Below are 19,274 nucleotides of genomic sequence, written 5' to 3'. Positions count from 1 at the left end.
TTCTTTTCAGAGAAAACTGGTGAAAACAGGATTCTCCTTCACCACAGGGAAGAGTTTCAGGACCAGCCAATAGGAAGCCGAGCCAGAGTTTATTGGGCGTTTACTGCGTCTTACTGTAGCTGTATCTGTGTCTTTTAGTGGATCTCCCTACATTTTAAGTAGTTCTAAGAATTTTTTCCTACCCTTTTTCTTTTTTCTTTTTTTCTAATAAACTAGGTATTTTTACATTTTTATTTTATGTGTGTGTGTTTGTATGCCTGTGTGTTTATGCATCACATTTGGACACTGTTTGCATTCCTTCTAGGCTCCACCCTGCAGTTACCTGGCAACAGCCAGGTGTGCCCAACTCACTATAAAAAGGACTGTCCCTCCTCATGCTTATCTTCTTATCCTCTTACAATCTCACTCCCTGCTCCTCCTCCTCTTCTTTCTCCTCTTCTTCCTCCTCCTCCTTCTTCCTTTCTCTCTCTCCCTCCCTCCCTCCTCTCCCCACCCCTTCTCCACATGTTCCTAGTGGGCCTCTCCTCTCCCCCCTCTCCTCTCCCCCTCCTCTCTCCCTCCCCTTCTGCCTTTCTCTGCCTCTATTCCCTCAACTTCCCTCCCCATGCCCTAAATAAACTCTTTTCCATACTATAACCATCATATGACTGGTACCTCAGAGGGAAGGGATATCTCAGCATGGACTTTTTTTTTTTAAATAAAACACAACATACAAGCCCACAGTGGCCAGAATAGGGAGCACCTGGAGTTAAATGAGCTACCATGTGGATGCTGGGATTGAACTCAGTTCCTCTGGAAGAACAGCCAGCACTCCCAATTGAACGAGCTCTCCAGCCCAATAAATGAGATTTAAGGTGGTTCTCCAGGCACACTGGGAAGAACCACAATCCTTGAGCTAAAACCATGAGTCACAAAGGCCACACAAGGAGGTTAATGCATTTTTACTGTTGTGATTCCTAGCAAATTGCAGGTTTGCAAATGGAGAAGGAGAAAAGCCACACATTACCAGCCCTTTAGCTAGATTTGTGGCTATCTGAACATTCTGACTTGAAGCATCTCTATGTAAAAGGAACGTGGGCTACACATGCTTTAAGACATCTTGAGTCAAGAGGCTTTAACCATGCTTTGGTAGGGGCTCTTTTTCCATTCCATGTGCCCTTAATTTTCCTTGTCTTATTATCATGCTAATACTTCCCCAGGGGGAAGGTACTTTCACTAAATGCAGACATGTGTGCTAGTGGAACAGCCCTGGCAGGAACGAAGATATTCCAAAGAGACACTTGTAAGTCTCCCTTCTTGGAATTATTTTGAGGCATGGACCCCAGGCAATTGGAATTTTCTGATTTTGAGGGAAGGAAAAGGCTTAAAGCCTGTGGCCAGCCTGGAAAGGAACCTATCTTTTCTGTAAGTTCAAACAGTTCTGAAGGTCCAGGAACAGACTGGAACTAAGTGATCAATGCTTCTTAGCTAAGCATGCTTCTTACCCTCTGTTTAGACCTACACCTCCTGTCAGAACCCTGGAAACCGACTTGGTGTGTGTGTGTGTGTGTTTCACTAGACTTCTTCCTGGTGTGTTCATTTCTCTGCGTTTTACCATTTGATTGGTTCATTGAACATAGCTTATTACAGCTCCAGGGTAAGCCTAGCTTATTACAGGCCCTGGCTCTGACCCAGAACTCTAGAAACACTATTGGCACATTTTTTTTTTTTTTCGGAGCTGGGGACCGAACCCAGGGCCTTGTGCTTGCTAGGCAAGCGCTCTACCACTGAGCTAAATCCCCAACCCCACTATTGGCACATCTTAAATAAGAAGGTTAAGCATCTTGTTCCTTTAAAATCACCAAGCCTTTAGTTTCCTCGAGGTCAGACACAAGGTCACTAAAAAAAAAAAAAAAAAAAAAAAAACCTTAGCAGTATCTCCCTCCTTCTACTGAGTCTGAAGGTCAGGGTTGAAGTCCTGTCCTTACTTCACACAACCCTGAGTGCCCTTGGAACCCAGGCCTGGGGCCTGGGCCTGCCCCTGTTGCCATGACACTGGTTCCGGCTCCCCAACGCTGGAGCTCCGGGACTCTGATTGGCTGGGGGGCGGGCTCTTTCTCGAGATGGGTCCGCCGCCGCCATTGTGCAGCGCTCCTCCCAGCGGAGGGTTCCGGCTGTGGCCAGTACCTCAGCATCTACGCGTCGCCCGGCAGGTCCGGGGCTCCGGTCCGTGCCGGTGCAGGCGCCGGCATGTGGCTGTGGGAGGACCAGGGCGGCCTCCTGGGCCCCTTCTCTTTCGTGCTGGTGCTGCTGCTGGTGGTGACGCGCAGCCCCTTCAACGCCTGTGTGCTCACTGGCAGCCTCTACCTCCTGCTGCGGTTCTTCAGCTTCGAGCCGGTGCCGTCCCGCCGGGCCCTGCAGGTGCTCAAGCCCCGTGACCGCGTGTCCGCCATCGCCCATCGCGGCGGCAGCCACGACGCGCCCGAGAACACGCTGGCGGCCATCCGGCAGGTGAGCCCCGCGCACGCCTCGGGCCTGCACCGTCGCTGGCATCTCTCCTCCGCATCCCAGCCCCGCAACCCTCCCCACTCCAGCTATTTCTAGAATTCCGCGGGTACTTATAAAACTTGGTATGTGCCAGACGCTGGGATGACAGCCAGACAAGACTCCTTTGACAGGGCTTTCATCTGGGTTGGGAGAGATAACATATGAGGCTACTCTTTAGGGTGGGGCAGTGCATTATGTAGCAGAAATATTTTCTATGAACTAGATATGTGTGAACTGGAGCAATAATTACAAGGTTGGATCAGTGGGAAGTGTACCCGGATGCCCATGGCCAGAGCAAATGTCCTGACGTGAGGCATGAGTTGGAGTGGTAAGGTAACACACGACAGCTTATATTTGGTGCTGGCTACGAGGAGCAGAGCAAAATCTAGTGTGTGGATGAGCTAAGATCTAAACCAGGTCAAATGGGTTCTTGTCAGTAAATGGGATTTTTCTCTCTCTTTTTGAGGCAGGGTCTCTGTAGTCCTGGCTGTCCTGGAACTCACCAGGCTGGCCTCAACTCCTTTCCTCCTGCGTCTGGTGGGACTAAAGACATCCACCACCACCACCTAGCAAAGTATCTAAATCACCCTTATCATAGGATGTGTTTTCTGTCTCTACATTACTTGAAATTTATCTTTATTGCCTCTCTCCAAATACACCTTCATCATAGTCAACAACCCTGCCAGCCAGACCTCTGTCAATATTTGCCTCCCTTTCCCACAAGGCACCCGGGAGAATTTTAATAGCCTTTGCCCTTTGAAGTCTTCTGTTTTCAGATTAATGTCAGCTTGCACGGCAAGAGCATTTCAGTGGATTATGCACCTCTGTGGACTACGGTCAGCCTTCATACCTGTTGGCCTGGCAGTCTGTGGATTTAGTTGTAGATTCAAAAATAGCGAGAAAGGCGTGTGTGGAGTGACGCCACACCTTAAGTGCTTACATAGTTTGCTTTAGAACTCAGAGTTGACTTGAGGGGTACAGTAGGCCATTCCTGGGATATATGCAAACACTACAGCTCTTATTCCTTTTTCGTTTGTTTGTTTTGCTTTGTTTTGCTTTGTTTTGGTTTGGTTTTTTTGAGACAAGGTTTCAGTAGCCTTGACTGTCCTGGAACTGTCTGTGTGCCTCCCTAGTGCTAGGATAAAGGCGCGCACCATCCTATTTGACCTTTTAGACACTTGTATATCTGGTCTTCTCATTTCTTTGAGACCTAGACTAGGTGGGGGAAACTGTGACTCCAAGACAACTCCTCCCAGAATAAGCCCTTCTGATTGGACAACTCGATGCTCTTTGACAAAGATTAAAATATTTTCCAGGATATTTGAATGTGCGCTATTTTCTTTGTCCAACTTAAGTAACTCGTTTATTACCCAACGCTCTCTGCCCCTTTAGCTGTAGCAAAGAAAATACAGAGCAAGTAGGGCACCCTTGTCTCAGCCCTAACCTCAGTTTCCCCATGAAGTTGTAAAGTGAAAAGGACAATGGTGTTTATGAAGGAGGTGACAGGAGACAGAGACTGGTCTGTACACACCAAAGCCTAGTGCGATTCCATGTGGGAGCTGTTTCCCGGGAATCTAGGGATGGCTTGCTGTCATCCGGAATAGGTGAAAGAATTAAATCTGAAAGACAGTAGGAGGACGACCTTTGAGTTAGCGGAGAGTACATGTACGTGCATTGTCAGAAGAAGGAAGGCACAGGATGGTCATTGGCTTCGTTTCTGCTTTCCTTTATGTGAATTGCCTTAAAGACTACTCCAAGTTAACTGAGCACACAGAGTGTTTCTGAGTATTTGTTGACAGTGGGATTCGGCCAAGACTGTGTTTGCCTGGGTGTCAGTCACATTGAAGATGAGTGAGGAAGCTTCACATGTGAGATGAGAATACACTTATGTCATCGTCATACGGAAGTAGGGCAGGATTCTCTGTACGATGAACACATCATAGGGAAACTGCAGCGTCTCCAGCATTGCGCCAGCTGGTTCCTGGTCTGAAGAGGAAGTGAGATGGCAGTTCAGCTGGCTGGACTGGCTGGCCGCTGTGGACCGTCGTTAGCAATGGCCGTCTTTAGCTGCCAGGTGCACACTGTAGCTCTTGACAAGTCAGGATTTCCATCCCATTTGGGTTTTTTGGTTTTTTTTTTTTTTTTTTTTTTTGGTTCTTTTTTTCGGAGCTGGGGACCGAACCCCCATTTGGGTTTTGTTCTGTCCTTTGCTTCCCTCTGTATATTTGCAGCACAAAATTTGTATTCTCAGACTTTTACAACACTGTTCTGACTGACGGACTGATAAGTCTCTGGAAGGAAATATGGTAGTTACATAAAGAAAACTAGTTAAATGTGAAACGAATGTATTTAAAAAAAAAAAAAACAGCCAGGTGGTGCATGCCATCAATCCTGGCGCTCTGGAAGCAGAGGCAGGCAGATCTGTGAGTTTGCTCTGCTCTTGCAGAGGACCTGCTTATAACTCTAGCTCCAGGTGATTCCTTCCACCACCTCTGCTTCCATAGAGACCTGCACTGGCATGCACAGACCCCATACAGACACACACACTTTAATTAAAATAATTTTAAAAAATATTTTTTAAAGATACACTATTAAAAATAATGGCAAAGAAATATAACTGTGTCAACTATGCCCACAGTTCACTCCCTCAGGACTGAGGATGACTTTAAAAAGAAAAAGTCTAACGGGTGTGGTGGTGCAGGTCTTTATCCTGGCTCTAAGGAGACAGAGGCAAGTGGCTTCTGTGCATTTGAAACAAGTGTAGTTGTGTATAACAAGTTCCTGCCTGGCCAGGGTCACGCAGGGAAACCCTGTCTGGGGAAATTATATTCTTAATTTTCTTCAAAACAAAACAACAAAAGCCTCTGGTTGCAATAAGAAAAAAAACCTAAGCCCCCTTACTGTCTCCTGCCTTCCTGTCTTTGCACTTTTGTGATCTGCCCTCCCAGGCCCCGACTTTTTCTCTCTTCCCCTTTCTCAGGGCCCTGCTCTCTGTTTCTGTCATCCAGTGTTTGTCTAGGCTTTATGTACTTGAACATCCAGCTTCAAATTCCTCCCAGGCAGCTGACTTACTCTCTCACCTGAGTGCAGGCGGAAGCCTGGCCTCCAGAAGGCTAATGCAGCTGTTTGCTGTTCAAGGATTAGTTAGGTTCTGCTGATCAGTCTGCTTGCCACTGGCCTCATATAGGCCAGCTCTCACTGTGCTAGCCAGGTGGTCAGTGCAGCTTCTTAGATACCAGCATCCAGCCTAAAACACACACGCACGCACGCACGCACGCACGCACGCACGCACACATGAGCATGCACGTGTGCACAGAATCAGGAGCACTTATTGTGAGTACAGGAGGAAGCTGAACATTGAGGCTTACATGAGTCTACACTAACTGTAAGAAAGGGAGTAGGCTTAGGTAGCAGTAAGGATTTTTTTCTACCTCATTGTCTCCTTCCTACCTGAGGCCTTTGCTTTGTGTTTGCTGTTTCTCCTGCGTGGAAGAGTCCGCCCTTGGATATCTTCCTGTTAGAGCCAAGGGCAAATTGTGGGTGCTCTCAGAAACTCTGTTTTCTGAATAACTTTGTAGGGTTTGTGGATTTGTTTTTGTTTGTTTTTTGATTGGTTTAGTTTTAATAAATTGTTTAAAAGACAAAAAGTAGGTGTAGTGGTAACATGTGTAATCACAGCCCTCAGGAGACTGAGGCAGGAGGATTGTGAGTTCAAGACAATTTCAGACTACATGGTGAGATTCTGTCTCTAAAAGCCAAGGGCCGAGGGAACAAGTCACTGATGGTACTGATGGTGCAAGATGTGAGGCCAGATCTCCAGCAGTATAGGAGAGAGGGTGGGAGAGGGGAAAGTGGGGGAGGGAGAGAGAGAATGCACAAGCACACAAAAGTTAGTCGTTTTCATTCATGCTGGCACTATTGTTAAAATACTGTCTCACCTTGTTGTGTTGAGACCAAATAATAACCCCAGTGAAGAAAAGTACAGTTAAATGTCTAGTATGTCTAGACATAAGGATATTATTTCTATTATAGGGAAAGACATTCGTGGTGTACACTGAGTTGTGATTTATGTTATAAAACATAACCCATGTTGTGTGGTGTTCAACTTTAACTTAAGAAGGTTGTAATCTTTAATAGTACAAGGCATTGTCACTGGTATAGATGGGAGCTTTATTAGAATCATTGATCATTGCGCTTGTCTTTCTTGTCATAATAGCTTGTGAGGAATGACAACTCTGAGCTGGGTACCAAGCTCCTTATAGGCATGGTTTCCACACCCTCACAACTCTATGGGGCATCATAGAAATGCCATCTCAATGAAGAAGCTGAGGCTAGAGTCCGTAGAAACTCATCCTCGTGACATAGCTACAGATGGAATTGGGATCGAGGGGGTTCCATGGTCACATGACTGAAACTTAAAGAATGTGTAGCTGTATAATTATAACATGCAGGTAGAGAAATATTAAAATAAAGTAGACAAGCCTCCAACCTTGAATATGACTGGAAAAATCTAATTCATTACCTTTGAAATTCATGCTTAAGGAAGAGTACATAACCATGGTGAATCTGCTTGGTGTTTGTCAGAGAGGGTGAGGTTAAACCGACTCGATCCTGATTGATTTTGTTTATACCAGAATTGTGAAATAGCTGAGTAACAGGGAACACAGAGCAGTCACCAGCCTTTCCAAGTAGGCAAAGGGTAGAGTTTGTCTAAGTGATCAAAGCCACCATAGCCAGAAAAAACTTGTTTTCCTGCTGAGATGGTGTAAAGAGCAGGACTGGATCGTTTTAAGGACTTGAAGAGTGTGGGGCTGAGGTAGCATTAACCCCCATGGGAGACAGGTTCATCTGGGGAGTGACCTGGAGGAGGAAAGGGACAGAAATCTGTAAGGACAGCTGTCCACTTCAGCAGCCATGTGCTTTTCCTTCAGATTTAGATATAAAATGGTATCTGTAGCTGTTGACATTAATATTGTTGATGTTTTTGTTAAGGCAGCTAAGAATGGAGCAACAGGTGTGGAGCTGGACATCGAGTTTACTTCTGATGGAGTTCCTGTCTTGATGCACGATAACACAGTAGATAGGACAACAGACGGGTCTGGCCGATTATGTGATCTGACATTTGAACAAGTTAGGAAACTTAATCCTGCAGCAAATCACAGACTCAGGTGAGTCACTGACATTATTACGCAGGCCTTTAGTCATCACTGGTGGCTACAGGTAGGCACTGGCACCTTCTAAGTATGTCTATTCCAGGAGAGTTTTTTCATTTCAACGTATTCCTAAGTGGTAAGCACACACCAGCAACAGCAGAAGCATTGTGTGTACATTTTACCATTTGCACTGTGGGGTACCCGGCTGCTGCAGCATTCTGAGGACAGTACTGCCTATGTTCTAGGCACTAATTGAAATTAGTTTCTGCCATCCTTTAAATTAGAGTCAAAGGCTTAGAGCAGTGGCTTGTCAATGCTCTTGTTCCAGATACACCAACTCATTCTTTAAGTTAGTCAAATGATGATTCCATCATTAACCAATTCACTAGATCTTGCAGCAAACTTCCGAGGAATCGTACAATGTAAGGACTAGAAGAATCCCAGTAAACTCCAAAGTAGCACTGTCCCATCAACAGCAGTATTCTCCTGCATCGTCCAGTGCAAAGGCTGTTAAGATCTTGGCATGGTTTGCACAACTTAAGAACCAGCTTGTTTACTTAAGTGGAGATAAATATTTACACTTAAAAACCATAGGTAATTACATTGATTTGCTTACATAAAATTCTGGAAAAGTTAATGATCTACTCAAGAGTCAACAGTAAGTTCATATAAGAACCAACATTAGAGTCTTGATATTCCAGTTTCAGTTGAAAAAACATGAACCCACCATGCTGTTTCTGGTTGTCCTTCATGTGTCTTAACCCTGTAAAAGTGGGAAATGTGTTTAGATGTCTAACTATATGATGTTCTCTAATGGTATCAAACTTACATCATCTGTGTGTGTGTGTGTGTGTGTGTGTGTGTGTGTGTGTGTGTGTGTGTGTACGTAAGATGTTCCAGAAGGTTCTCTTACAAACCCAGTGCTCTGTTCTGAATACTGCACACCAATCATTGCCTTTGACTCAGCATGTCTGATTCTGAGTCACTGAACCCTCCCTTCCCACCACTGATAGCTTTTCCACCCTGACAATTGAAACACCAGATGATATATTGTGAAATAGGGTTGTTTAGATCTCACTCCTATCTTTTTTTTTATTGATTTCTTTATTTATTTACTTATTTGTTTGTTTGTTATGTGTATGGGTGTTTGGCCTGTGTATGTCTCTTATCACATGTATGCCTGGTGCCCACAGAAGTCAGAAGAGGTTGTTGAATACCTTAAAGACTGGAGTTACAGACATTTGGGAGTGGCTATGCAGGACTCAATCTTGAGTCCTGTGGAAGAGCAGTCAGTACTCTCTGAGCCATCGCTCCAGCCCGTCTTCTTTGATAATAAAGACGTGTGCTCGGTGTGATCAGTGCCATGTCTGTTGCCTGGTCAGTGTCCAGTGTTCCTTGAGTGCTGATTGTCTGACACAGTGATGAAGGTCTAACCCCGAATCGTGAAAATTCAGACCTAAAAGAATTAAAGTCAGCAAGGCCAACTGTACTTGGATGCTGGTCTTAAAGAGTATCACTAACCCGAAACTCCAGAGCCCACTTATGAAATTGCTCTTCCTGTGATCAGACATTTCATTGCTTCTGTGTTTGAGGTGCAGCTGGCTTTAATATTACAAACAAATAACCACTAGGAGGATGTCAGGTTCAGGGCACTGAGAGTTGACCACTGAGCCTAACAACCTGAGCTGTCCTCAGAGACCATGGCATGGTGGGAGCAGAGAACTGATTTCCAGAAGTTTTTCTCTGACCTCCACATAGGTGCCATGCATATGTGCCCTTGACCGTCATAAATTAAAAAAAATTTTTAAAAGCCAAGTATGATGGCTCATGCCTTAGGAGGCAGAGGCAGGCAGATCTCTGTGAGTTCAAGGGCAGCCTGGTCTACAAAGTTAGTTCCAGAACAGCCAGAGCCCTTATACAGAAAACCCTTGTCTTGGAAAAAAAATGAAATAAATGAATGAATTAATGTAATAAAAATTTTTTTGAAGATGTCAGACTTAAAGTTAACACGGCAAAAAATGCTTATGGTGGGTATCACCATTGGGATCTGCAAACAAGGAGAAGCATAGTATTATGCTATCTTAATGCGTCACATAACTACTTGAGAATTTTTTTTGAGAGTGTGTGTGTTTTGCATGTAATGTTTGTGCACCATGTGAGTGCGGTGCTTAAGGAGTCGAGAGGAGGGTAAGTCCTCTAGAACTGGAGTTGCAGACAGTTGCGAGCTGCCATTCCTTGGGAACAAGGAATCAAGCTGGGGTCCCCTGGCAGGGTAGCCAAGTGTTCTTAACCACTGAGCCATCTCCCCAGCCTCACATGAGTACTCCTGATTCTACAGTTATAACAGCCTTCTCAATGACTGACTCCACATGAAGGACTTGGCCTTTTTTAGAACCACCTTTCAGGGAAAATAGGCATTTAACACTAGCTAGTTAGGTGTGGTGTCCTGTGCCTATAATCCCACTACTGGACAAGAGGATCAGAAATTCCAGCCAGCCTGGGCTACATATGAGGTTGTGTCTCAGCAAAACAAAATAAGGTAGGGGTATGTGTGCATGCGTGGTAAGGAGATGACTGCAAGCCTAGGGCTCTCCCTCTCTCCATGGAGTGAACATCAATCAGCACAGATGACATGTGAATTCCCCATAAGATGTGCATCGTCCATGTGCTTTTTCAAGCCGAGATCTGACAGTATTAGGTTGAATGAATACAAATTAAACCGTGTACAGTGAACCTTCATGAGAGGAAGGCTGATTTATTGGGTATGGGGCACTTAAGCTTCATTTTCTTCAGCAGAATATATATTTTTTTAGACTGGTGATTCTCAACCTTTCTAATGCCGTGACCTTTTAATACAGTTCCTCATGTTGTGGTGACCCCAACTACAAATTATCTTCATTGCTATTCATAACAGTAATTTTGCTAGTTATGAACCATATGTAAGTATCTGTGTTTTCCAATGGTCTTGGGCTCCTGTGACTCCCGAAAGGGTCACCACCCACAGGTGGAGAGCCTCTGTCTTAGACAAACACCTGCATAGCAGTACGAACTAATAAACAGACGTCTTTTCTCTACAAAAGGAGAAATTAGCTTAAAATCAAGTCCCTGAGTTTCCCGGGCAGCTGTGTCTGCCCTCTGAAGAGCAGGATACTATGTTGCCACTTTTGTGGAGACACCATCGTGGGCTTTATTGTCCCTGTTGTACTTTGGTGCAGGTGGCATAGTGAACTTTCTGGCCGTGGTTGGAAGCATCCTTGGCCAGCATGTTTGGGAGACATTTGTAAAATGTCCATTCCAGTAACCCTCGTTCTTTTCCTGTGCTCTCTCTTCTCTACGTGAGCCATTCCTTCCTTTCTCCTCTTGCAGAAATGAGTTCCCTGACGAAAGGATCCCCACCCTGAGGGAAGCAGTTACAGAGTGCCTCTGCCATAACCTCACCATCTTCTTCGATGTCAAAGGCCATGCAGATATGGTACAGTTCATTCCATGGACTTTGCTATTTTAAAAAGATGTCTTATGTAAGGCTAATCATTTTTAGAACTAACCATATATTTTCTTACTTATTCTTTTTCATTATTTTTATGACTTATATTATACTTAATGGGAGTATAAAATGCAGTTTACATTTTTAAATTTTAGAAATATTTTCCTTTTATGGAGCCTTTTAGCAAGATTTTAACTATGCGAATAGTTAATATAGTTAATATATTATTATTATTAATATAATTAATAGTGAAGATTTTAACTATGTGACTCTATTGTACAGGCTTCTGCTGCTCTAAAGAATATATACATGGAATTTCCCCAGCTGTACAACAACAGTATGGTCTGCTCATTCTTGCCGGAAGTCATCTATAAAGTAAGTCAGACCTTTCTTTCTGTGTTACATTGGGTTAGTTGCTGGAGGTAATATCAGTGGACTCTGTGAGATGCCCATTGTCACACTGAACTGAATGCAGCCACAGTCAAGAGCTCTTCCTTTAAGAGCAGGGACGTGTCCCAGGAGGCACCCGCCTGCTGCTCTTTAATGTGCACAGCCCTCTTCGAGCTTCTCTTAGGCAGGCACCTTACAGGCTCCTTGTGTTTCCTTGGTAAACTGAGTCCACACCTTACTTCCCAAAAAGTATCAGTAAAATATGGCTTTATAAAACAACTTTTGGGGGTTGGGGGAAAGTGGGATGAGGAACTGTGGGAGGGTGAACCAGGAGGGACTTAATGACTAGACACACATCCCAACGCTTAGAAGACTGAAGCAGGAGGATTTGAGTTTGAGATCTGCTTGGGCTGTAAAATGAAGCCTGTCTCAAACAACAACAAAACTCTTCTTACACGGTGTTCCACATGGTGACTACACGAACCCCTTAGCTATGATCTTGCTTGTTTCTCCCCACTGATCTTCCCCAGTAAGCCCTTGTTTAGTTTCAGATCATCAAAGATCAGAAAAATAGAATTTTCATGTCTCAAGCTCCACAAATGCTTTTAACTTTTTTCAAATAAAAATTGGTATTTATGTTTTTAAAAAATGTTCATTTGATCAATATTCAAATAAGGTATTCATTTTCAATCTTAAAATCTGCAAGTTTGCTTCCTTCTCTTCTTTTCTGTCTTTCTGACCTTCCCCCCCACCCCTGGTTATTGGATAACCCAGATGTATGTGTCTGAAAGTGCATGTGTGTATACCTGCGTGTGTGTATATGCATGCGTGTGTATTGCTAGGTCCTCATGCATGCTAGGCAAGCACTCTGCCACCGGGCTATGTTTCGAGGTCTGAAATTATGTTTCTTCATTTACCATGTCTGGTATTGTACACTTGTGTGATTTTATATGCTGTTCCTCACTTTGTTTCTTGTAAAACTGGTGAAGTACACGAGAACTCGTGCAGTTAGGGTTGATTGTCCTTAGCAGGGTCGTGTCATAGTGGGAGTGAATACCCATCGGGAGGCACACTTCATATGCTGGGCTGTGCAGGTTTTTTTGTGGGCTCCTGGTAGTCCTTGGCCAGGTTTGTCAGTTTACTAGGAAGTTTTGAAATGTTAATATTTTATTCAGAATCTAGAATTCATCTATAAATAAGACACTTCCTAATCTATCATTAAATCTTTGTTTTTACTTTAATAGTTTCCAAAATAATGAGTTGTTCTGTGGCATCCTTCCACTAGGGTCAACAGAGAATACATTAAAAATGTTTGCAGCAGGACAGTGCCTGCCAGTACAGACCTTTGGGGTGGCAGTCGTGTGGCTTACAGACATGTGGGGTCAGGCTTCCCAGGCTTATTTGACCACAGAGGCCTTTACAGTATGTGATGCTCTCCCATGGAGCTGAAAGCACAGGCTGAGGTACCTCCCCCATTCCTGCTCTGCCCTCCCCCATCTCCTCATAGCCCTTCTTCTTTACTTCCCTTCCCGTCCCCTCCCCACAGTTCTGCAGTCCTGCCATAACAGGGTCGAATTAACCAGCGTCTCTTGAAATGATCCTGGCTCTGTTCTCATTGAATTCTAAATTAACGTGCTATCTGAGTAATTCAACTGAAAGTGTATCTTCATAGCATTATTAAAATGTGGCTCTGAAAGTTGGGCATGGTGGTGCACATCTGTAATTCCCAGCTTTCAGGAGCCTGAGGCAGGAGGCTAGTGTGATTGGCTAGCCTGAACTACAGAAGACCCTGTCTCAAGAAACCTAGACAGATAAATACAACTTGACCCTGTGGTTGGCATATATTCATTCATTCTCTCTCTCTCTCTCTCTCTCTCTCTCTCTCTCTCTCTCTCACACACACACACACACACACACACACACACACACACACACTTGCTGTGTGTTTCTGAGTAAACCTAGGGCCTGTTGCTTGCCCCCACTCTGAGGCTGGGCACCCTCCGCAGTCAGGTTCTCTCTGTCTGATAGAGTTTGTAGTTCTGTAGGACTGTGAGGAAGAGCTCCTCAATTGTAGTGCGTATTGCACCCCTACATCTACTTTATGTTTCTCAAAGGATTTGTAAGAGATGGCGTACTTGGTCGCTACAGGGCTCTCATCAAATGAATATTTGCTAATCTAAAATATTGAGAAGTTACAGACTTAAGAGGTGATCATTTTTTTGTCCATAATTCCTTTTCAGATGAGACAAACAGATCAGAAGGTAATCACAGCCCTGACTCACAGGCCTTGGAGCCTGAGCCACACTGGAGACGGGAAGCCTCGCTACAGCGTCTTTTGGAAGCAGTCTGTGTTTGTGGTGTTGGACATCTTGCTTGACTGGAGCATGCACAATGTCTTGTGGTACCTGTGTGGGATTTCAGCCTTCCTCATGCAGAAGGATTTTGTCTCCCCGTAAGTTAGAAGTGTTTGTCTCTTGGCTTCACATGTCCTGGGTGCTCTTTCTGGGAAGGAGGTGTTAAAGAAGTGGCAGACTGAGTTGTTTCCGACTCTTAGATCCCCCTGGGTCTGGTAAGTTAGGGGAGCGCCAGCTGCTGGAATTGCGTGGGAAGATGACAGGTGTCTTTCATGATTCACAGCAGGCTGACCAGACACTCTTCAGTTTTATAGGTTTGTCTGTTGGTTGCTTGTATGTGTGGTGAGTGTTTGTGTGTGTGTATGTGTGTATGAGCACCTGAAACTCACTGATGCAGCTAGTCCTGTGGCAAAGCTAGATTTCCTCAGGATCTTCTCTGCAACTGTAGGTGGGCTGCGATGTCTCCCAGCTCATATGTGGGTGCTAGAGACCCAACTCTGGTTCTTGAATGACAAGCATTTTTTTTTTTACTATGTTTTAAAAGTATATTACAGTATATTGCTCTTCCAGAGGTCCTGAGCTTAATTCCCCGTAACCACATGGTGGCTCACAACCATCAGTAATGGGATCTGATGCTCTTCTGGTGAATCTGAAAACAGCTACAGTGTACTCATATAAATATAATAATAAAAAAATAAGTCTTTGTTTGTTTATTTATTTATTTTATGTATGTAAGTACACTGTTGCTGTCTTCAGACACACCAGAAGAGAGCATCGAATTCCATTACAGATGGTTGTGAGCCACCATGGGGTTGCTGGGAATTGAACTCAGGACCTGTAGAAGACCAGTCGGTGCTCTTAATCACTGAGCCATCTCTTCAGCCCCATAAATAAGTCTTTAAATAAAATATTAAAAGTCAATTACAATTAGAACATATTAATCATGTAATATGTCTGTAAATTATTGCTGTCCATGTAAATGTGTATGGCAGAGCTGATGCATCATATTCCACCATAGCCTCATCAAACAGGGTTTCTCTGTGTATCTCTGCATGTCCTGGAGCTCACTCTGTAGATCAGGCTGGCCTCAAACTCAGAGATTTATCTGCCTGTGCCTCTCCCTCTGCCTCTGCCTCTTCCTCTGCTCCTCTGCCCCTCTGCCCCTCTGTGCCTCTGCGCCTCTGTGCCTCTCCCTCTGCCTCTGCAGCGAGTGCTGGGATTAAGGCCTGCACTGATGCCATCCTGCCCCAGCGCAGTTTTGTAGTGCATTTTTAAGAAGAAAATGGAAGTGTAGAGCGGGATTGCACTGCTTTTGGCTAACTCCCTTGGGAAAGTAGACGGGCAGGGAATCGCCTCAGCAGAAACCGCATGTGGGCACAGCCTTCCAGCTCCCATCCTCCCTTCTGCTTGTCTCTTACAGCCTGTCTGTTCTCTTGCCTGCTGACATCTTGTGAGCTGTCTTTTGGCAGCTTTAGAGCTGTAGACCACACTGTACCTCCATATGACTTCCCGCTTGCTCATTCTAGCAGCCATTTGGTTGTGGCCCACAGTGCTGTCAGGTGCTCCGTGAGGAAACCAAGGGTACGAGAGTAAAGAAACAAAGACATGCTCTCTGCCTCCTGGAGGTTCATGTCTAATAGGACAGGGACACCAGTCCAGTGTTGAGTCTGGTAAATATAAAACCACAGCTGAGGGCTACCAGTGGTTTAGTGGGTAAAGGGCTTCTTGTGCAAGCATTGGGACCTGACTTCAGATTCATAGCAGCCATGTAAAAACTGGTGCAGTAGCATGTGTGTAACCCCAGGGCTCAGGCTAAATCAGCAGATTCTGGGGATCAGTCTAATTGGAGCTTCAAAATCTGGGTTCTTTGAGACACCCTGTCTCAAATAAGATGAGGACAATCATGAAAGACACTGACATCAACAGCTTCGAGGACAGCGGTGCATACACCTTGTGTTCTGACCTAGTCTTGGACAGGGAGGGGATCCCAAGGAAGGAGGAGGGGAGTAATTGTTACCATGATGGCACAGGTCTGAAAGCCAAGCAGCTCTGGAGGCTGGGTCAGGAGGATTGCATGTTCACGGGCAGCCTGGGCTCGAGTGAGAGCATAAAGTAGAAGTGAAGAAGGAAGCTGGGTGCAGTGGACTGGGGTGCAGTGGACTGGGGTGCAGTGGACTGGGGTGCAGTGGAGGATGACTGCCTCCCTGTGTGCCCAAGGCCCAGGGTCAACCTCCAGCCTCTCCATCATCCAGTGGGTAAAGGATATCCAGGCCTGCTGCTGTCAGGGGGGCCAGTGCTGTGGGACCACAGGAGGAAGTGGGAGTCATGGTGGGGGTGGGAGCTCACACCTGTGTCCCTTTGACCTGGCCTCACAGATGGTTATGTGGCATCTTTCTTGAGGACGTCTCAGCTACATCCGGGTAGCTCATTCGTCTTGAGAAATTACCAGTTCTGGAGTGTGGGCTGTGAGCCTGGAAGTCACTGAGTCATGTTGGACCTGTGAATCTGTGAGAAAATGTGATTGTTCTAGTCTTGCTGTTTGAAGGTGTGTGTCTGGTTTGTGTCCCAACAACTGCTTTTATATTGTATAAGCTGGGATAAAGTCAGTACACTTTCAGGAATTATCAGCTGTTCACCAGGATATGGGGCAGGAGCAAACTAAGCTCTGCCCGTGAACTGCAAGGAAGAAAGCCTTGAGGGAGAGCTTGGAATGCTCTTCTTACCCAGGAATGGAGGACGGAGAGCTCGTCAGTACGTTGTGGAGGAGCTTGTTCTGGTGGCCTGAGAGGGAGGCTTCTGCAGCACAGAGAGAAGCGGGCAGTATGGGATGAACAGACTGGTGAGCGTGACCTGTTTGAGCTGGGACAATGTAAAGCAGGCACACACAGGCCACACCTGCTTCCCAGCCTTCTGACTGCAGTGGGAGGCCAGCTGGGCTCTTAGGGAACCATTGACACATGCTCTGAGCTCTCAGTTCCAGGGACAGCTGGTCAATCTAACACCACCCGTTTCCCCTTTTCTCCAGGGACTATTTGAAGAAGTGGTCAGCCAAAGGAATCCAGGTTGTTAGTTGGACTGTCAATACCTTTGATGAAAAGAATTACTACGAGTCCCACCTTGGGTCCAGCTACATCACTGACAGCATGCTGGAAGACTGTGCACCTCACTTCTAGACTCCCCAGGAGGAAACACAGATGCAAAACTGCCTGGAGGCCTTTTGCAGGGACACGAGAACACTCTGTTAGCACAAGCCCTGGGAATCCTGCGGCTCATACTAGCAATAGCCACAGTTTTACCCCAAGCAGAAACCAGGCATGGCGACCATGCTCCAAGGAAGGCTCCACACTTGCCCTTAAAATTCTGGATCTGTGAAAAGGCAGGGTGGCCCTACCCAACCCCGCTGAGGGTACAGAGCCACAAGGATGAGCAGAGTGGGTCCTGCAATTAGGGCGCAGGCACCAATGCATGGGCTTGCATGATCACTCCAAGTTGACATTTTAAATCTTGCCATACTTCAGTAATTCACTTATTTCCAATATTTGTCGTCAGCTCTGTTAATGGCGACATGTAGGTGTCAAACTTGTGACCATACTAATAAAATCATTGAAAGGTGAACAGAGGGCAAACTGTACCACACTTCTGGTCCTACAGCGTCTGGGACTCTGGGGTGACTCTGGGGAGAAGGGAGAGGGGAGCTGCTCTGGGCACACTGGAGGCCTTTAGTTTTAAGACTTGTTGTAAACACTTCCGACCACCAGGGGACAGAGCGGCAGCTGTCCCAGCTTGTTTGGAAGCTCAAGCACAGGCTGGTTCCTAGATGAGAACCTGGAGGGCACGTCTAAGGATCTGGGCTGCTCTTCATTTCTCAAAGGAAGATGCACAGACTGGTGGCAGCCTCAGAACAGCAGGGACACAGCCTCAGCCGGGCCTCAGGAGAACTAGTGTTCCTTTTTTTGCTCTAGACTAGGAACTAGATGAGGCATTTGCATGCACACTCATCTGCAGCCCTGGGGAAAAGCTTGTGGATATGTTGGCGCCATCTTTAGAGATGAGGAAGCAGAGGCACCACAGTTGCACACCTGAGTCCATGATGCAGTCCAGTCAGTGTCCAGTTCCAGGTCCTCACCATCCTGCGTGAACAAACAGGGCTTTTGTTGGGAACTTAGTAATTTGGTGTTTGCATGTGTGGGGGAGGGGTCGAGGTGGGGGAGGTCCCTGGCATTGAACTCAGATCATTCGGCTTGTAGCAGGCACCACGTTGAGCCCTCTCACCAGCCCTTAAGGTTTTGGGTTTTTTGTGATGCTAGAAATTCAACCTAGGCTTTACATGTGGTAAGTAAGCCTTCTGCCAGAGTTCTATCACTAGGCCTCTTTGTAAACAAATTTAAAATTAAGCCAGGTGTGGTGATACACATCTTTTTTTTTTTTTAAAGATTTTATTTATTATATATAAGTACACTGTAGCTGTCATCAGACACACCAGAAGAGGAGGACATCAGATCCCATTACAGGTGGTTGTGAGCCACCATGGGGTTGCTGGGATTTGAACTCAGGACCTCTGGAAGAGCAGTTCATGCTCTTAACCACTGAGCCATCTCTCCAGCCCCAGTGGTTCACATTTTTTTTTTAAAGATATTTATTTATTTATTTATTTATTTATTTATTTATTTATTTATTTATTTATTATGTAGTGTTCTGCCTGTACACCAGAAGAAGGCACCAAGATCCCATTACAGATAGCTGTGAGCCACCATGTGGTTGCTAGGAATTGAACTCAGGACCTCTCTCTGGAAGAGCAGTCAGTGCTCATAACCACTGAACCGTCTCTCCAGCCCCAAGTGGTACACATCTTTAATCCCAGCAGTCTGGAATCAGAGGCAGGCAGGTCTCTGAGTTAAAGCCAGCCTGGTCTACAAAGTGAGTTCCAGGAGAGCCAGGACTACATAGAGAAACCCCATCTCAAAAAGCAAAATTTTCAAATTACATCTACTGTGTGCGTAGTACACCTGGCACACACCTGGAGCTCAAAGGACAGGCTTGCCAGAGTCTTCACACCACGTGGGTTCCAGAGATTGAATTCAGGTCATCAGGCTTGGTTAGCAACGCTGTAAGCTAGTCTCTTAACTGGCACTCTAGCTCCTTTAAGACAGAGTCCACTAAGTTATTCAGGGTAGCCATAAACTTAAAATCTCTCAGGTTCCCAAGTGCTGAGATTGCAGGCCAGCACCAACAGACATAGCAGTAAGTGGCAACATTTAAAATGAAGTTAGTTTTCTTCTCTGCTAGAGACCAAACCTAAGACTTTGTGCATCCTAGGCAAGTGTCCCACCACTGAGCCTCACCCCAAGTCCTTGGGTTTTTGAGACA

General features: G+C 45.5%; 1 protein-coding gene across 1 annotated transcript; it reads left to right on the top strand.

Moving 5' to 3' along the window:
- The first annotated feature begins 2,135 nt into the window (after positions 1-2,135).
- On the top strand, positions 2,136-17,522 carry Gde1 (glycerophosphodiester phosphodiesterase 1). Its single transcript, NM_032615.2, is given in 6 exon segments — positions 2,136-2,490; positions 7,519-7,694; positions 11,046-11,151; positions 11,446-11,538; positions 13,794-14,005; positions 16,933-17,522. Coding segments are annotated over 6 exon segments (996 nt in total). The 5' UTR covers positions 2,136-2,229; the 3' UTR covers positions 17,081-17,522.
- Positions 17,523-19,274: the final 1,752 nt, after the last annotated feature.

Source organism: Rattus norvegicus, chromosome 1 (assembly GCF_021556685.1).
Source record: "Rattus norvegicus strain SHRSP/BbbUtx chromosome 1, alternate assembly SHRSP_T2T, whole genome shotgun sequence".
NCBI lineage: Eukaryota > Metazoa > Chordata > Mammalia > Rodentia > Muridae > Rattus > Rattus norvegicus.
The sequence above is the reverse complement of the archived record's forward strand: the minus strand, read 5'-3'. Positions and strand labels throughout refer to the sequence as shown.